At 47.0% G+C, this 18,242-nt stretch overlaps 2 protein-coding genes across 4 annotated transcripts in view; both read left to right on the forward strand.

The window, feature by feature from the left end:
* SLC25A20 (solute carrier family 25 member 20) overlaps positions 1-2,281 on the forward strand; it is a gene marked incomplete at its 5' end in the record, with an annotated part of 29,993 nt that extends 27,712 nt beyond the window's left edge. The window contains 4 exons of the mRNA XM_079713303.1: positions 231-303; positions 676-785; positions 1,637-1,761; positions 2,176-2,281. Of these exons, the coding sequence (XP_079569429.1) occupies positions 231-303; positions 676-785; positions 1,637-1,761; positions 2,176-2,238 (371 nt within the window). The 3' untranslated portion in view covers positions 2,239-2,281. The remainder of the gene's footprint in view (positions 1-230; positions 304-675; positions 786-1,636; positions 1,762-2,175) is intronic.
* Positions 2,282-8,867: 6,586 nt separating this feature from the next.
* The window catches only part of PRKAR2A (protein kinase cAMP-dependent type II regulatory subunit alpha), a gene marked incomplete at its 5' end in the record, with an annotated part of 80,256 nt that continues 70,881 nt past the window's right edge, over positions 8,868-18,242 (forward strand). For all 3 annotated transcript variants that reach the window (XM_079714039.1, XM_079714041.1, XM_079714040.1), the window contains one exon: positions 8,868-9,120. In XM_079714039.1, coding sequence (XP_079570165.1) covers positions 8,868-9,120 — 253 coding nt within the window. The remainder of the gene's footprint in view (positions 9,121-18,242) is intronic.

An 18,242-nucleotide genomic window follows, 5' to 3' on the forward strand; every position in this document is an offset into this window, starting at 1 on the left:
AGAGGGCCTTTGAAGATGAAATAATGCAGTGCATGTTAGCACTCACTCACACCATGCTCACCCCAGAGCAGCATCTGATCACTGCAAAGTGATTATTGCAAATAGGAAGTGCTGCTGAGGAGCTTCTCAGGAAACCTTCAAGGGTCCAAAGCCAAGCTTGGTTCTTCTAAGATCAGGAAATCTGTGAGAATTTTATATCATTTAATTTACCTCTTTCTTGCCACTAACAGATGTTCCAGCCAGTGGGATGTATTTCATGACATATGAATGGCTGAAAAATATCCTCACTCCAGAGGAAAAGAGGTGAGGAGAACAGAAGAACTTAGAAGCCACTTTGCCCAATCATGGGTAGGTTGCCCTTTCCTGTTAGTGGATCTGAAGGCAGAAGTGGGACTTACTTCTGTCTCCATGTCCACTTTCCTATTGTTGCTGCTGAGGCCCAGCTAATACTAATACCCTTTACCCTGTGCCTCACCCGGTGGAGGAAGTGTTTGAAACAAGTGCATGAGACCTCCTTCAACGAGTGGCAGCTGCCATGTCACAGGAGCTTTGGCCTTGGACCTCCTCCCTCCAGCCAGTTTCTCCCTTCTGTGGCTTCCCTGTCTGCACAGGAGGGATGGTCTGAACACCACTCTCACAGCCTTTGTCTGACTGGGGCTGTTTGGTATTCTGCAGTGTCAGTGATCTCAGCGTGCCTCGGATCCTGGTGGCTGGGGGCATCGCAGGGATCTTCAACTGGGCTGTGGCAATCCCTCCAGACGTACTCAAGTCCCGCTTCCAGACTGGTTAGTAGAGGAGAGTGGGGTAGATGGGGTTGGAGTGGGTCCCAGAACTGGCTGCCCCTGTGGTACAGAGTTCTTAAGGCCCTAGGGATACTGACTCTCCACAGTAGCACTCAGCATCTGTCTGGCCAACATTCTCCCTTGCAGTCATTTGTGTTCTAGGAATGCTAGACTCATTTTCTTTTTTTTTTTCTTTTTTTTTTTTTGTGGTACACGGGCCTCTCACTGCTGTGGCCTCTCCTGTTGTGGAGCACAGGCTCCGGATGCGCAGGCTCAGCGGCCATGGCTCACGGGCCCAGCCGCTCCGCGGCATGTGGGACCTTCCCGGACTGGGGCATGAACCTGTGTCCCCTGCATCGGCAGGCGGACTCTCAACCACTGCGCCACCAGGGAAGCCCCTAGATTCATTTTCTTGTCAGCGTAAACATAAAATAAGTGAGAGAAGGACTTCCCTGGCAGTCCAGTGGTTAAGACTCCCTGCTTCCACTGCAGGGGGCACAGGTTCAGTCCCTGGTCGGGGAACTAAGATCCCATGGTCCGTGCAGCGTGGCCCCCAAAAAAAAATAGTAGAGAAGAAGTCAAATCAACCTTCCTTCCCTCACATGAGCAGAAGGACTGTTTCATTCTTCATTCCCTTCTCCACTCCCTTGGCACCAGTAATCCAGACATTTGTATCTGTTTGTCCCAAGGTGAACTGTGTTGTCTGTGGACTAGTCCCAGATGACCTGCAAGGTGTCCTCTCGCTGGTGCTGTGGCCCTGCAGGAAGATTTGACTACAATATTGTCCCCATGTAGGTCACCATGGTCAGGTCAGGAAGCTTCCTGAAGGCTTAACAGTTGCTTTCTGCCCACAGCACCTCCTGGGAAATATCCTAATGGCTTCAGAGATGTGCTGAGGGAGCTGATCCGGAATGAAGGAATCACATCCTTGTATAAGGGGTTCAATGCAGTGATGATCCGAGCCTTCCCAGCCAACGCGGTGAGTGACTGGCAGGGGCTGTGCTTTCCCTTTGGGGCTCAGAGCAGGGTGCAGGTGGGCTGACTTTTGCTTGCTTCTGGGATTGAATTGGGGGCTCAGTTTTTCCAAATCCCACCCTCAGTCAGAGCCTCCTTATTTGTTCCCTTTCCTGAAGCTGTCAGGAAGATTTGCCTTTGTGATTCTCTGAGGTGAGGAGCTTTGATTTCCTGGCCTGGCCATCGGAAGTGGGCAGTTGTGGGACATGCATTTTCTTTCCCTTTTAGGAATGAGAAAGCATAGCTTGATTCCGTGACCTGGGGTGGGAGATTAGGAAGGGGTTTTGGTCCTGACAGGGCCAGTCAAGCACAGTGCTGGGGTCTCTGTGAATAGTCACAACTCCTGTTGGCTTTTCTCTTCCTTCCAACCCCTTCTCAGGCCTGTTTCCTTGGCTTTGAAGTTGCCATGAAGTTCCTTAATTGGGCCATGCCCAACTTGTGAGGCTGAAGGCTGCTCAAGGCTTCAGGATGCTGGAAGCTGTCATCGAGGAGGAACAGTGGGCAGGACTAGGCTGTCCTGAAGTGTGAGGGGAGGGGCATGGTGGGATGTGAGCTCTGTGCACGGACTCACAATGGTTGAGACCATTGTCTTAATGACATCCTCTTCCTGGTATAATTTGCTATTTTGCAACTTGAATCCACTCTTGTCAATTTAAGGGATCTCATGAGGATTTGGAGGTGGAGTAAGTAGCTTCTAGACCAGATGCTACCTGTGGCCAGAGTGCTGTCTACTAGTTGACCACTGGCCCTACTACACCCAAAATACTCCTCGAGAAAGAGGGAATCTCACCCTCACACTGGAGACACTATGCATGTTTTCAGCCATCTGACCAGGAACTGGGGCCTTCTTTGATCCCTAGCCAGGAACACTCACCAGATTTCCAGGGTATCATCTAATCCTGGCCTGCACGTGGGAATGTGGGCTTGAGGCCCACATCTGTCTGTCCAAGTGGACTGAGCAAATGTGCCTAGGGGCAGATAGCCTGTTAACAGTCAGGTTTTGTTTTTTTTTTAATGCATGCACGTAATCAAAATTAAAACTAGAGTAGCCTAATTTCCAGGAGTAGGTGGAGAGCTTTCCCTCCTACACAGTGAGGAGGAGAATTTTGAACCAACAGTCCCAGCTTGCTAGGGTAAGTGAGAAAGCCCAGGGTGTAGGAAGGCTCTTTTTGCACACTCTTTTCTCATGAGAGCGCCCTATTTTAACAGGAAATAAATATTGTTTCTAATTTTTGTATTGTGTGAAATTTTTTTCTTTTGATTCTGGGTAATTTCAGCAAGCAGCCTCTGTGGCCTTGGTGGAGGCTGTTAGGGATCCAGTATCCTTCCCTGGTTCTTCAGGCAGGGGTTCTAGCAAGAGAAAGAGGAGGAAGTTTTGGCCAGCCCAGCCTTCCCTGACTGCCCCAGCTCCAGCTGCTGGAGGGTGAGGTGGGGTGGGCTGGGATGGGGCAACTTGATTGGTAACTGTTCCCATAGCTCTCAGTGCAAGCCTGGCATGCAGGCCCCCACAGGGCCGAGCCTGCAGCCCATCCCTTCATTCCTTCACCTCTCTCCCCTCAGCCATGTGTGTCTTAGCTAACGGATGGAGAGTCAATTGTTCTAAAAGGCCAAAAGCAATCCTGAGTTTTCATATGCACTTTGGGGTCACTGTGTGATCTGATGTCTGGAATTACTAATCAGGCTGATGATGATGACCAGGTGCAGCTGGAGGAGGTGAGGGAGTCAGAATGGAGAATCACAAGCTAGTCTGTCCTTGGCTGGGGGAGGGAGAGGCTACCAGAGCTGGGCTTCTCTGGTGGTGTCCCATCTGGCAGTCACAGTTCTGGCGCTTCCCGCCTCACTGCAGCTGCACAGAGATCCTTGGACTTTGGCGTTAGAGCTATCACTCAGTGTAAATGGGTGAGAGGGGAAGGGACCCACCCCCATCTGGGAGTGGGTGTGGCCAACCCGGCTGGAAGCTGAAGATTTGGGGGTTTAAGGACGGAGGATTTATTTCTGGGAAGATATTTCTGGATGATGGTCAAGTAAAAAAATAACAGTTTTAGGGATGAAAATTGTGTGCACTCTGCCTGGGAAGATTAATTCAGTGTTATGCTTTTCCCCTCTCATGCTGCAGGATATCTTTGTTTAATCTCTCACTGATTTGGAGATGGCCACATATGTGTCTCCTGGAGCTCTTCTAGGTGCTGCCCAGTCCTTGAGACAGTCCTGAAACCTCGGCCTTTTCCCGGAAGCTCCTGTGAGTGCATTTGCATTCTAACCAAATGCCAGCCATTCCCATGGCTCAGGATCACTTTTACAGCCTCTGCTTCTGGATAATTTACCCTTTGAAACAGCTTCCATTTTAAAATGGAATATTTTGATTCCTTAATATTAGTGGTGGTAGATTCTTCTACTCCTTTGGGTATTCAATAGATGTTAAGTCAAATGAGGAAGTGCCTGGAGGCATATTTGTGAAGGGAGCAGAGCAGATGGTGAGTAACTCCCTCCTGGCTGGCACTTTGTTTATGATGCACTTTGAAATGCCACCTGTTCCTGACATATCTCTTCTCTCCCTGACGGGGGGTACGGGTAGGGGAGAGATTGGGGCCCTCCCAAGCAATTTCTCGGACTGTCACAGACAGCCTTAAGTAGAAGCCAGTGATTGTTACAACAACCAGCCAGTGATAACAGCCTCATCCAGGCACAAAGAAGAGTATAATTGGGTCAGAGGTAAAGGACAGAGGGCAGGTTGTTTTAACCTCAGCCTATTAGAAGCAATAGTAGCACCATTTCTGCTGTAAGGTCATAGCATCTCTACCCACAGTTCTTTCACCACAATTCTTTTGAGGCTAGAACCCCTTACTCGTTTTCCAGTCGCTTCATGGATTCATTCTCATCTCTTTACCCCATGTAACTCAGTGTTTAATGGGTAGGGATTTATACCCCCATTTTCAGATGTGGAAGCCAAAGCTCAGACAGGGTAAACTGATCTACCAAGATCATTGGCAAATTGATAACAGAGTGTGGACAATAGAGTGGTGTCTGGGTGTCCACAGGCCTGAAGAAAGGCTTGTGATGCTATCAGAGGCTGTCCTCAGACTGCTTGACCTAAACTCCAAGAGGCCTGTCTGTACTGTAGGGTCAAAGCCCAGGCAGCTGGCCTGTGAGTCAGGCTAGGGGTGGCACACAGAGTCCCAGCAGGCACTGGGAAGGCCCCAGGGCCAAGTGCTCGCTGAGTGCTCCTTTTTCTGCTTTCTTTGCTCTAGTCAGCATGCAGGCCTGTAGCTCTCCAGCTAGGCTCTCCCTTGCTTCCCAGGTTCTGTCCTTGCCCTGAGATGTCTAGAGGCAGACCCTAGGTCCACTGCAGAGACTGACACTTTCTCAGGACGGTGTCCCGGGGAGGGGCTGGCTCTTAGGTGCAGAAATAGGCAGCCCAGGAATTAACTGCTCCCTTGAGCATGGACGCTTGTTAAAATAACTGGACCAAAGGCAGTGGCCTCATGGGGGCGGCATTATGAAGGCTGAAATACGGCTTGGGTTAGGGCAGAGGAAATATAGCCCACTTCCCCACTCCCCCCTGTCCACTAGAGGCTAATGGACACTTCTAAGGCAAAATAGAAACTGATGGTGGTACATAATAAACATCCTGGTAGGACTGGACCAGGGAGCTGGCATGTAGAGGTGGTCAGGTGACCAACGAGTCCCAGGAGATGGGTGGGGGACTGGAGGGGCATAGAGAAGCAGCCCCTTTGGGCAGAGGTGTTCCTGCTGGGGCGGAGTCCCCCACATAGGTAGAGGGCATCAGAGGGCAGAAAGTGTGTAAACCAGGGGGCCTGGGCCAAGATCAGGCTGTCTTCCAGAGAAGTCTGGGGGAGTATGGGCATCTACCTTCTTCCTGGAAGGAGAGGAAAAAAACCTTTTAAATAATAAACCTGTCAAGAGTACATGAAACGGGGAGGGGGAGGAATAAATTGGGAGATTGGGACTGACATATACACACTACTATATATAAAATAGATAATAAGAACCTGCTGTATAGCACAGGGAACTCTACTCAATACTCTGTAATGGCCTATATGGGAAAAGAATCTTAAAAAAAAAAAAGTACATGAAACAACTGTTTCATTGGAAATAGCAGCTGGTACCCTACCCACATTCATTTTCACCAGACTTACTGCTGTTGGACTAGACATGTGCCCCACCTGTGTTACTCAGCACAGTTGTGAACACTTCTGAGAACTGGCGCCATCGTGTTCATGTCTGCCTGAGGTTGGTGGTGTGACAGTCTGTGCAAGATGATGACTACATGCTGGGTAGTGAGTAGGACTGGGGTAGGCTGAGCGCCTGTCAGGGCTCTAGGGCCTCCTTTTCTCTACCGTGGACGCTGTATTTCTCTTGCTTTCGAGGGTCTCTGCTCTTGACCTTTTCTGCCCACCATTACTTGCTGTTGGCAGCTGTTTCCCGGTTACTGGCTGCCTGTGGGTTTGGTTGCCATGGTAACCCCCAGTGGTGCAGCTGAACAGGCTTGAATGAAGGTGGTCCTAGAAGGGTAAGGGTAGAAGATGGGGGCTCAGGCCCCTCATATTCTCTCTTGTTCCAGGGCCCTATTCTTTTGCCAGCTCAACTGGGCATTCTTGAAGGCCCTTGGGACTCCCCTTGCTATTGAAGTGTTTCCCAGAAGGGGCAGAGATAGATCCCTGCTCTGGGGACCAGGTGCAAGGGGAGGGGAGTCAAGCTGGACCTGGAGGCTGGCTCTCCATATCCTTGCTCTGAGGCTGGTCTGTGGAGACAGGTAAGGAGCAGCTATGGGGTTCCTGATTTCAATGGCCCTCATTTCCTCCAGGTCTAAGGATGCCTTTGAATGCCATGTTTGCTAGATGGATGGATGGCCAAGCTATGGGGTATCTGAGAACAAGTCAGGAGGAGCAACCTTCTGGCAGAGGCTGTCAGGGGTTCCTTGGAGTGACGGGGAGAACTTGCCTGCAGCCAGCTCTGTTGTCAGTCCTGGAGTAGCCTCCTCCTACCCTATTTTGCAACTGAAGTTAGAGTCCTAGCTGTACAGGTGCCCGTCCCCCTGTCAAGCATGTAAAGCCTGACAAATGGGCAAACTAGAGAGTGGAGTTGTGAATTTGCCTTTCCAAAGGGTTAGTGGTAGGACTGCTTGAAGTGGGTCAGATCCCCAGGTGTGGCAGTGCAGTGGGAGTCCCATCCAGGTTTCCTGGGTATTGGCTGACTCCTGGAAAACTTGGAAGGGTCAGTCTACCCACGAGCAGAGAAGGGTTGAGGTACTCTGTCCCTCCAGCTCCTCATTGCTTGTACTTAGTGAAGTCTTTATATTCTGAGATCAGAAGCAGAGCTTTGAAGCAAAGGATCCTAGTTCTGAGCCTGAGGTCAGGAGAGCAGTTTCACTGGCTCTTCTTGCTGTGTGGAAAGTTACCATTCATTCATTCATTCATTCAGTAAATCTTCTCCAAGACTGTGCAGTAAGGACCCAGCAGGGAACAAGTTGGACACTACCCCTTCCCTAACAGAGTTGATGGTCCAGGACTTCTCCCAGGAGTCAAGAAACTTGTTCAGGGAGACACTGCTGTTTAGAATCACAGGCTTACCTGGCCTAGAGCTTGGGTGGCTTCTGCATCAGTGGGGATCAGGTATTCCTGCTTCTAGAAGCTCAGTTCCCAGAAGCACTGAACTCCTGGTTGTGTGCCAAGCCAATATGAGAGGTCCAAGTGGGGATTTTAATTAATACTGGGTAATTACCAGGTGGAGCTTAACCATCCCAAATGCCTTACAGGTTCCCAAGGTTACCTCTAGTCACTTTCTGGCTGGGCCCAGCAAAGAGATGGAGGACTTTGTCCTATGCCTACTGGGCCTTTGGTCAGTACCTAGGCTGTGGTATGGACATACCAGGAAGGTTTCCACCTTTTTCTATTCCCTTCCAATCTGGTGTGGGTGAAGGGGCAGCTTGGGAAATAGCATGGCCTCTCCAGTTTGCCTACGCCCTCTCCCCAGGGGCAAAGGATAACAGTGCCTTGTGGTCTGCTCAACACCATCAAGCATTGCTGGCCCAGGGCCCAGGGTGGAGTATGGGGAGAGTAGGGGTGTGCAGACCTAGTCCTGGGAATCCTGGTGGGAATGCTCAAGAGGAGAAACAGGCACAGTGGTTGTTTCTGCCCTGGGCGTTTATTCCCTTTTCTCAAGGAACATGTTTGGCCTACTGAGTTCTTCCAGGCTTATTTATCTGCCTTTGGCTCCCAAATTACTATATCACTGAAACTCCTACTACCTACAAGGGCTTCCTCCTTTGACATCTCACAGACCTCCTGCCGGACTTCTGAGGGTCCTATGGTCATGCCACTATGCCTCCCAGCGGTCAGGGTGGTTCTGACTTTACCATGCCTTTGCTCTTGCTGTCCTCTATGCCCATATGGCTCTCCTCCAGATCTTCCTGTGGTTAGATCCTGCCCAGGCCTCGGAGTCAGCTTGAATGTCCCCCCCTAAAGTGGGCCCTCTTGTTTTCCACCATAGCCGGAACCACACCGCGGTGGTGATGTGCATGCTTGCATCTGGCTCTTAGCTGTGTCCCTGGAGCCTAGTAAGGGCTGGCAGACGGTTGGATCTTAGAGTGTATTGAAATTAGAAATGAAAGGTAAGAGGCAGTAACGACGCCGCTTAGCGGGTAGACCACTCATTTCCTGCCCCTGGACCAGAGACTGCCGGGGCCGCCGGGCTGGCGGCCGGCCCACTGGCGCACGCGCAGTAAGGGCCGGCGCTCGGCGGGAGCGCGCACGCCCGCGGCCGCGTGCGTCACTACCCGGGCTCCTGACCCGCCCATCCAGCCAGCCCGCTTGTCTGTGCCTGGGGCGGCGGCGGCTGCCTAGTGACAGCGGCGGCGGCACCAGGCCAGCCGGAGCAGTGTAGGGTGGTGCGGCCCGGAAACGCACACCTGGACAACGGGCGGCGCGGCGCGAGGAAGACCCGACCTGGGTCGTGCGTGAGGGGACCTCGCGGACGTGGGGCGAGAGGCCGGCGTGAGGGAGCGTCCAGGCGGTGGCCGCCGGCGGCCGGGTCCCGCCTGCCGCCGCCGGCATGAGCCACATCCAGATCCCGCCCGGGCTCACAGAGCTGCTGCAGGGCTACACCGTGGAGGTGTTGCGGCAGCAGCCGCCCGACCTCGTCGACTTCGCGGTGGACTACTTCACCAGCCTGCGCGAGGCCCGCTCCAGAGCCTCCACCCCGCCCGCCGCCCCTCCTTCCGGCTCCCAGGGTCTAGAGCCCGGCCCTGGCCTTGTCGCCGATGCGATCGCGGACAGCGAGTCGGAGGACGAAGAGGACTTGGACGGTAGGCGGAGGGCTGGGCCGAGGTTCGCGGTGGGGGGGACGGAGGGAGCGGTGCCGAGGGTCTCTAGAGACCCAGGAGGGGCTGCTGGGGGCCACGCCCTTAACACTGGGCCGTGGGACCTTGGAGCCCTCGAGCGGAGTTTGTCCGGATTCCCCCAGCCGCCGGCGTGAGCGCGGCGTGGGCCACTTCCAAATTGAGTTCGGCGGTCCTGCGAGCTCTAGAGCGCACAGAGCGAGTTGTGAGGTTCAGCTCGAGGGAAACGTGCGCGCTTTCGGCCCGCGTGCTGGCGCGGGGCCCGAGGGGCGTGGAGCCCACGGCCGCCTCGCCTTGGCTGGAGACCCTTCACGCAGTTTCGTTCAGAAGAGAACATTCACATCCCCTGATTCGTATTTCCTAACCAGGACGGTAACTTTGGAAAGAATTCATTTTGTGAAAAGTTAATTGTGAAAAACTTTAAGCATAGACAAAAATAGGAAAGGTGAAATGAACCTTCTATATGCCAATACCCACATTACACAGTTGGAATATCTGTCACAAATGTTTCATTTGTACCTTTTTTTTTTTCTCCTTTGCTGAAGAATTTTAAAGCATATCCTAGTATTTCACCTTTGAATACTTGAGTACGCATTTCTTAATGTTGACCCTGGGTGTATATATATATATATTTTTTAATTTGGCTAAAATGATTGGATCAAATTTGGTGAGGGTAAACAATAACTTTTTTTCGCATATGGGGTGCAGGAAAGAAGACAAGTAACACTTGTACATCTGATTTAAGCAAGATTGTCAAAAAGCATTTCCATTTTCCGTGATTGCTTCAACATAGGCTTTGTCAGTTTAATAGAATTACCCTACTTTTGAACAGCCAAAATTTAACAAAACAATGAAAACATTTGAGAGGCAAAGTTAGAGTCTTAGTGTTACTGGATCATACAGAAAAAACCCCCAACAACCTAGTTCTGAGTTGAATCCACATTCAAGTTAGGCTGGCAGAGAGTTAATTATTGGTCATGGCTGTTGGACGTTGTAAGCTTCAGTGTTCTGGACAACTTCCCTAAGTTTATTCATGCTAAGAGTGGAGGTTTCTCTATCTTGTTTCCCTTGACTTAATGCACATTAAATTATGAGTTTTTCATCTTAAACCTGGAAATCAGAAATTATTTTCCAATTCTCTGTCTTTGTGGTCTAAGACAAGCTGTGGAACCTGTTTGATTTTAAATTTACTTATCTTTAAAATAGGGTTCGTGACAACAATCTCACAACAGTCTCAACAATTTCACTGTCATAACAATAAATCACAAAGCTGTAACTTGCTTTGCAACAATTTTTATTTACACAAAACATTAGTGTTTTAGCTATTAGTCCCAGATGAGTAAAACAGAGTTTACAAGTTTTATGTTATGTCTTCATTCTTTGTCATCTTTAATATCTTTTTCAAAGTTGAATTGACTTAAATCTTTGTAACCCTGTGCTTTATTTGATTGGTATTTAAATTTTTTGTTTGTTTCAATTTCTTCAGTGACTTTGCTAAGTATATTATAGAAATCAACACAAGGTGAACTTCTATTTACAGATAGTAACTTAAAAATACATGGGGGCTTCCTTGGTGGCGCAGTGGTTGCGAGTCCGCCTGCCGATGCAGGGGACGTGGGTTCGTGCCCCGGTCTGGGAAGATCCCACATGCCGCGGAGCGGCTGGGCCCGTGAGCCATGGCCGCTGAGCCTGCGCATCCGGAGCCTGTGCTCCACAACGGGAGAGGCCACAGCAGTGAGAAGCCCGCGTACCGCAAAAAAAAAAAAAAAAAAGAAAGAAAAAATACATGGCACACAGTGAGATACCACTTCACACCCATGAGGATGACTATTATGAAAAAAAGAAAGAACACTTGAGGGTTCTAATTCCTCCCCATCCTTGTCAACACTCATTATCTTTATTATTATAGCCAGCCTAGTGGGTAGGAAGTATTATAGTACCTCACTGTAGTTTTGCTTTGCAGTTCTGTAATGATGTTGAGCATCTTTCCATGTGTTTGTTGGTCATTTGTGTATCTTCTTTGAAGAAATGTCTATTCCGAGCCTTTGTCCTTTTTTTTTTTTTTTTTTTTTTTGCGGTACGCGGGCCTCTCACTGTTGTGGCCTCTCCCGTTGCGGAGCACAGGCTCTGGACGCGCGGGCTCAGCGGCCATGGCTCACGGACCTAGCCGCTCCGCGGCACGTGGGATCTTCCTGGACCGGGGCACGAACCCGTGTCCCCTGCATCGGCAGGTGGACTCTCAACCACTGCGCCACCAGGGAAGCCCTGTCCATTTTTTAATTGGTTTATTTGTGTTTTTAGTATTAAGTTGTAAGTGTTCTCTGTATATTCTAAATAAATCCTTTATCAGATATATGACTTTAAAATATCTTCTGTCATTTAGTGGGTTGTTTTACTTTTTTTAAAAATATAAATTTATTTATTTATTTATTTGGCTGTGTTGGGTCTTAGTTGTGGTACACGGGATCTTCGTTGCAGCATGCAGGATCTATCATTGCAGTGTGTGGGCTTCTCTCTAGTTGTGGTGCGCGGACTCTAGAGCACGCGGGCTCGGTACTTGCGGCGTGCGGGCTCTCTAGTTGTGGCGCGCGGGTTTTCTCTCTCCAGTTGTGGTGTGCGGGCTCCAAAGCGTGTGGGTTCTGTAGTTCGGTGGTGGCTCCAGAGTGCGTGGGCTCTGTAGTTTGCTGCACAGGGGCTCTCTAGTTGAGGCGCGTGAGCTCAGTAGTTGCCCTGTGGAATGTGGGATTTTAGTTCCCTGACCAGGGATCAAACCTGTGTCCCCTGCATTGGAAGGAGGGTTCTTTACCACTGGACCACCAGGGAAGTTCCACTTCATTCTTTTATATGTGGATATCCAGTTGTTCCAGCACCATTTATTAAAAAGACTATTCTGGGACTTACTTGGTGGTGCAGTGGTTAAGAATCTGCCTGCTAGTGCAGGGGAAACGGGTTTGATCCCTGGTCCTGGAAGATCCCACATGCCTTGGAGCAGCTAAGCCTGTGCGCCATAGCTAGTGAGCCTGCGCTCTAAGCCCGCGAGCCACAACTACGGAGCCTGTGTGCCACGACTGCTGAAGCCTGTGCACTCTAGAGCCCACGTGCCGCAACTACCAAAGTCCTTGTGCTCTAGGGCCCGCATGCTGCAACTACTGAAGCCTAGAGCACACCTAGAGCCTGTACTCTGCAACAAGAGAAGCCACCACGATGAGAAGCCCGTGCACTGCAACAAAGAGTAGCCCCTGCTCACTGCAACTAGAGAAAGCCCGCACACAGCAATGAAGACCCAACACAGCAAAAAAAACCCAAAAAAACAAAAAAATTAAAATAAAAAGACTCTTCTTTCCCCATTTAATTGTCTTGGTACTCTTGTTGAAAATCAGTTGACTGTAAATGTGAGAGTCTGTTTTGAACTCGCGGTTCTGTTCCATTGATCTATATATCTGTCTGTATGCCACTACTACACTGTTTGATTACCGTAGATTTGTGGTAGTTTTGGAATCAGGAAATGTGAATTCTCCAACTTTGTTCTTTTTCAAAGTTGTTTTGGCTATTTGCAGTTCCATATGAATTTTAGGATTAGTTTGTCAATTTCTGCAAAGAGGCCATCTGGGATTTTGACAGAAATTGCATCGAATTTGTAGGTTAATTTGGAGAGTATTGCCTTTTTACAACGTTAAGTCTTCTGATCTATGAGTATGGGATGTCTTCCCATTTATTTAGATCTTCTTTAATTTCTAAATTAAAGAACTACAAATGTTTGATTGGTTCAATATGGCGGAGTAGAAGGACATGCTCTCCCTCCCTCTTGCGAGAGCACCAGAATCACAACTAACTGCTGAACAGTCATCGACAGGAAGACACTGGAATTCACCAAAAAAGATACCCCACATCCAAAGACAAAGGAGAAGCCACAATGAGACCGTAGGAGGGGCGCAATCACAATAAAATCAAATCCATAACTGCTGGGTGGGTGACTCAGAAACGGGAGAACACTTATACCACAGAAGTCCACCCATGGAGTGAAGGTTCTGAGCCCCACGTCAGGCTTCCCAACCTGGGGGTCTGGCAAAGGGAGGAGGAATTCCTAGAGAATCAGACTTTGAAGGCTAGTGGGATTTGATTGCAGGACTTCGACAGGACTGGGGGAAACAGAGACTCCACTCTTGGAGGACACACACAAAGTAGTGTGCGCATTGAGACCCAGGGGAAGGAGCAGTGACCCCACAGGAGACTGAACCAGACCTACCTGCTAGTGTTGGAGGGTCTCCTGCAGAGGCGGGGGGTGGGGGTCTGTGTCTCACCATGAGGACAAGGACACTGCCAGCAGAAGTTCTGGGAAGTACTCCTTGGCATGAGCCCTCCCAGAGTCTGCCATTCGCCCCACCAAAGAGCCCCGGTAGGCTCTAGTGTTGGGTCGCCTCAGGCCAAACCACCAGCAAGGAGGGAACCCAGCCCCACCCATCAGCAGACAAGCGGATTAAAGTTTTACTGAGCTCTGCCCACCAGAGCAACAGCCAGCTCTACCCACCACCAGTCCCTCCCATCAGGAAACTTGCACAAGCCTCTTAGATAGCCTCATCCACTAGAGGGCAGACAGCAGAAGCAAGAAGAACAGTTCTGCAGCCTGTGGAACAAAAACCACATTCACAGAAAGATAGACAAGATGAAAAGGCAGAGGGCTATGTACCAGATGAAGGAACAAAATAAAACCCCAGAAAAACAACTAAATGAAGTGGAGATTGGCAACCTTCCAGAAAAAGAATTCAGAATAATGATAGTGAAGATGATCCAGGACCTCAGAAAAAGAATGGAGGCAAAGATCGAGAAGATGCAAGAAATGTTTAACAAAGACCTAGAAGAATTAAAGAACAAACACACAGAGAGGAACAATACAATAACTGAAATGAAAAATACACTAGAAGGAATCAACAGCAGAATAACTGAGGCAGAAGAACGGATAAGTGACCTGGAAGACAGAATGGTGGAATTCACTGCTGCAGAACAGAATAGAAAAAAGAATGAAAAGAAATGAAGACAGCCTAAGAGACCTCTGGGACAACATTAAATGCAACAACATTCACATTGTAGGGGTCCCAGAAGGAGGAGAGAGAGAAAGGACCTGAGAAAGTATTTGAAGAGATTATAGTCAAAAACTTCCCTAACATGGGAAAGGAAATAGCCGCCCAAGTCCAGGAAGCGCAGAGAGTCCCATACAGGATAAACCCAAGGAGAAACATGCCGAGACACATAGTAATCAAATTGGCAAAAATTAAAGACAAAGAAAAATTATTGAAAGCAGCAAGGGAAAAATGACAAATAACATACAAGGGAACTCCCATAAGGTTAACAGCTGATTTCTCAGCAGAAACTCTACAAGCCAGAAGGGAGTGGCATGACATATTTAAAGTGATGAAAGGGAAGAACCTACAACCAAGATTACTCTACCCAGCAAGGATCTTGTTCAGATTTGATGGAGAAATCAAAAGCTTTACAGACAAGCAAAAGCTAAGAGAATTCAGCACCATAAAACCAGCTCTACAGCAAATGCTAAAGGAACATCTCTAAGTGAGAAACACAAGAGAAGAAAAGGACCTACAAAACCAAACCCAAAACGATTAAGAAAATGGTAATAGGAACATACATACTAATAATTACCTTAAACTTGAATGGATTAAATGCTCCAACCAAAAGACACAGGCTTGCTGAATGGATACAAAAACAAGACCCATATATATGCTGTCTACAAGAGACCCACTTCAGACCTAGGGACACATACAGACTGGAAGCGAGGGGATGGAAAAAGATATTCCATGCAAATGGAAATCAAAAGGAAGCTGCAGTAGCAATACTCATATCAGATAAAATCGACTTTAAAATAAAGAACGTTACAAGAGACAAGGAAGGACACTACATAATGATCAAGGGATCAATCCAAGAAGAAGATATAACAATTATAAATATTTATGCACCCAACATAGGAGCACCTCAATACATAAGGCAACTGCTAACAGCTCTAAAAGAGGAAATCAACAGTAACACAATAATAGTGGGGGATTTTAACACCTCACTTACACCACTGGACAGATCATCAAAACAGAAAACTAATAAGGAAACACAAGCTTTAAATGACACAATAGACCAGATAGATTTAATTGATATTTATAGGACATTCCATCCAAAAACAGCAGATTACACTTTCTTCTCAAGTGCGCACAGAACATTCTCCAGGATAGATCTCACATCTTGGGTCACAAATCAAGCCTCAGTAAGTTTAAGAAAATTGAAATCATATCAAGCATCTTTTCTGACCACAACGCTATGAGATTAGAAATCCGTTGCAGGGAAGAAAGATGTAAAAAACACAAACAATTCATAACTAAATAACCAAGAGATCACTGAAGAAATCAAAGAGGAAATCAAATAATACCTAGAGACAAATGACAATGAAAACACGACGATCCAAAACCTGTGGGATGCAGCAAAAGCAGTTCTAAGAGGGAAGTTTATAGCAATACAAACCTACCTCAAGAAACAAGAAATCTCAAATAAACAATCTAACCTTACACCTAAAGGAACTAGAGAAAGAAGAACAAACAAAACCCAAAGTTAGTAGAAGGAAAGAAATCATACAAATCAGAGCAGAAATAAATGAAATAGAAACAAAGAAAACAATAGCAAAGATCAATAAAAGTAAAAGCTGGTTCTTTGAGAAGATAAACAAAATTGATAAACCATTAGCCAGACTCATCAAGAAAAAGAGGGAGAGGACTCAAAACAATAAAATTAGAAATGAAAAGGAGAAGTTAAACAGACACTGCAGAAATACAAAGCATCCTAAGAGACTACTACAAGCAACTCTATGCCAATAAAATGGACAACCTGGAAGAAATGGATAAATTTTTAGAAAGGTATAGCCTTCCAAGACTGAACCAGGAAGAAATAGAAAATATGAACAGACCAATCACAAGTAATGAAATTGAAACTGTGATTAAAAATCTTCCAATCTCCAGACAAAAGTCCAGGACCAGATGGCTTCACAGGTGAATTCTATCAAACATTTAGAGAAGAGCTAACACTCATCCTTCTCAAACTCTTCCAAAAAATTGCAGAGGAAGGAGCACTCCCAAATTCATTCTATGAGGCCACCATCACCCTGATACCAAAACCAGACAAAGATACTACAAAAAAAGAAAATTACAGACCAATATCATTGATGAATATAGATGCAAAAATCCTCAACAAAATACTAGCAAACAGAATCCAACAACACATTAAAAGGATCATACACTCTGATCAAGTAGGATTTATCCCAGGGATGCAAGGATTCTTCAATATACAGCAGTCAATCAATGTGATACACCATATTAACAAATTAAAGAATAAAAACCATATGATCATCTCAATAGATGCAGAAAAAGCTTTTGACAAAATCCAACACCCATTTATGACAAAAACTCTCCAGAAGTTGGGCATAGAGGGAACCTACCTCAACATAATAAAGGCCATATATGACAAACCCATAACAAACATTGTTCTCAATGGTGAAAAACTGAAAACATTTCCTCTAAGATCAGGAACAAGACAAGGATGTTCACTGTCACCACTGTTATTCAACATAGTTTTGGAAGTCCTAGCCATGGCAATGAGAGAAAACAAAAAAAATAAAAGGAATACAAATTGGAAAAGAAGAAGTAAAACTGTCACTGTTTGCAGATGTCATGATACTATACATAGAGAATCCTAAAGATGCCAACAGAAAACTACTAGAGGTAATCAATGAATTTGGTAAAGTAGCAGGATACAAAATTAATGCACAGAAATCTCTTGCATTCCTATACACTAATGATGAAAAGTCTGAAATAGAAATTAAGGAAACACTCCCATTTACCATTGCAACAAAAAGAATAAAATACCTAGGAATAAACCTACCTAGGGAGACAAAAGACCTGTATGCAGAAAACTGTAAGACCCTGATGAAAGAAATTAAAGATGATACAAACAGATGGAGAGATATACCATGTTCTTGGACTGGAAGAATCAATATTGTGAAAATGACTATACTGCCCAAAGCAATCTGCAGATTCAATGCAATCCCTATCCAATTACCAATGGCATTTTTTACAGAACTAGAACAAAAAATCTTAAAATTTGTATGGAGACACAAAAGACCCCGAATAGTCAAAGCAGTCTTGAGGGAAAAAAACGGAGCTGGAGGAATCAGACTCCCTGACTTCAGACTATACTACAAAGCTACAGTAATCAAGACAATATGGTACTGGCACAAAAACAGAAATATAGATCAATGGAACAGGATAGGAAGCCCAGAGATTAAACCCACACAGCTATGGTCAACTAATCTATGACAGAGGAGGCAAGGAGGGCTTCCCTGGTGGCGCAGTGGTTGAGAGTCCACCTGCCGATGCAGGGGACGCGGGTTCGTGCCCTGCTCCGGGAGGATCCCACATGCCGTGGAGCGGTTAGGCCTGTAAGCCATGGCCGCTGAGCCTGTGCATCCAGAGCCTGTGCTCCACAACGGGAGAGGCCACAGCAGTGAGAGGCCCGCGTACCGCAAAAAAAAAAAAGGAGGCAAGGATACACAATGGAGAAAAGACAGTCTCTTCAATAAGTGGTGCTGGGAAAACTGGACAGCTACATGTAAAAGAATGAAATTAGAACACTCCCTAACACCATACACAAAAATAAACTCAAAATGGATTAGAGACCTAAATGTAAGACCGGATACTATAAAACTCTAAGAGGAAAACATAGGAAGAACGCTCTTTGACATAAATCACAGCAAGATCTTTTTTGATCTACCTCCTAGAGTAATGGAAATAAAAACAAAAATAAACAGATGGGACCTAATGAAACTTAAAAGCTTTTGCAAAGCAAAGGAAACTACCGACAAGACGAAATGGGAGAAAATATTTACAAACAAATCAACAGACAAAGGATTAATCTCCAAAAACGCATGCAGCTCAATATTAAAAAAAAAAAAGAATACCCAATCCACAAATGGACAGAAGACCTAAATAGACATTTCTCCAAAGAAGACATACAGGTGGCCAAGAAGCACATGAAAAGCTGCT

Source organism: Hyperoodon ampullatus, assembly GCF_949752795.1.
Source record: "Hyperoodon ampullatus genome assembly, chromosome: 10".
NCBI lineage: Eukaryota > Metazoa > Chordata > Mammalia > Artiodactyla > Ziphiidae > Hyperoodon > Hyperoodon ampullatus.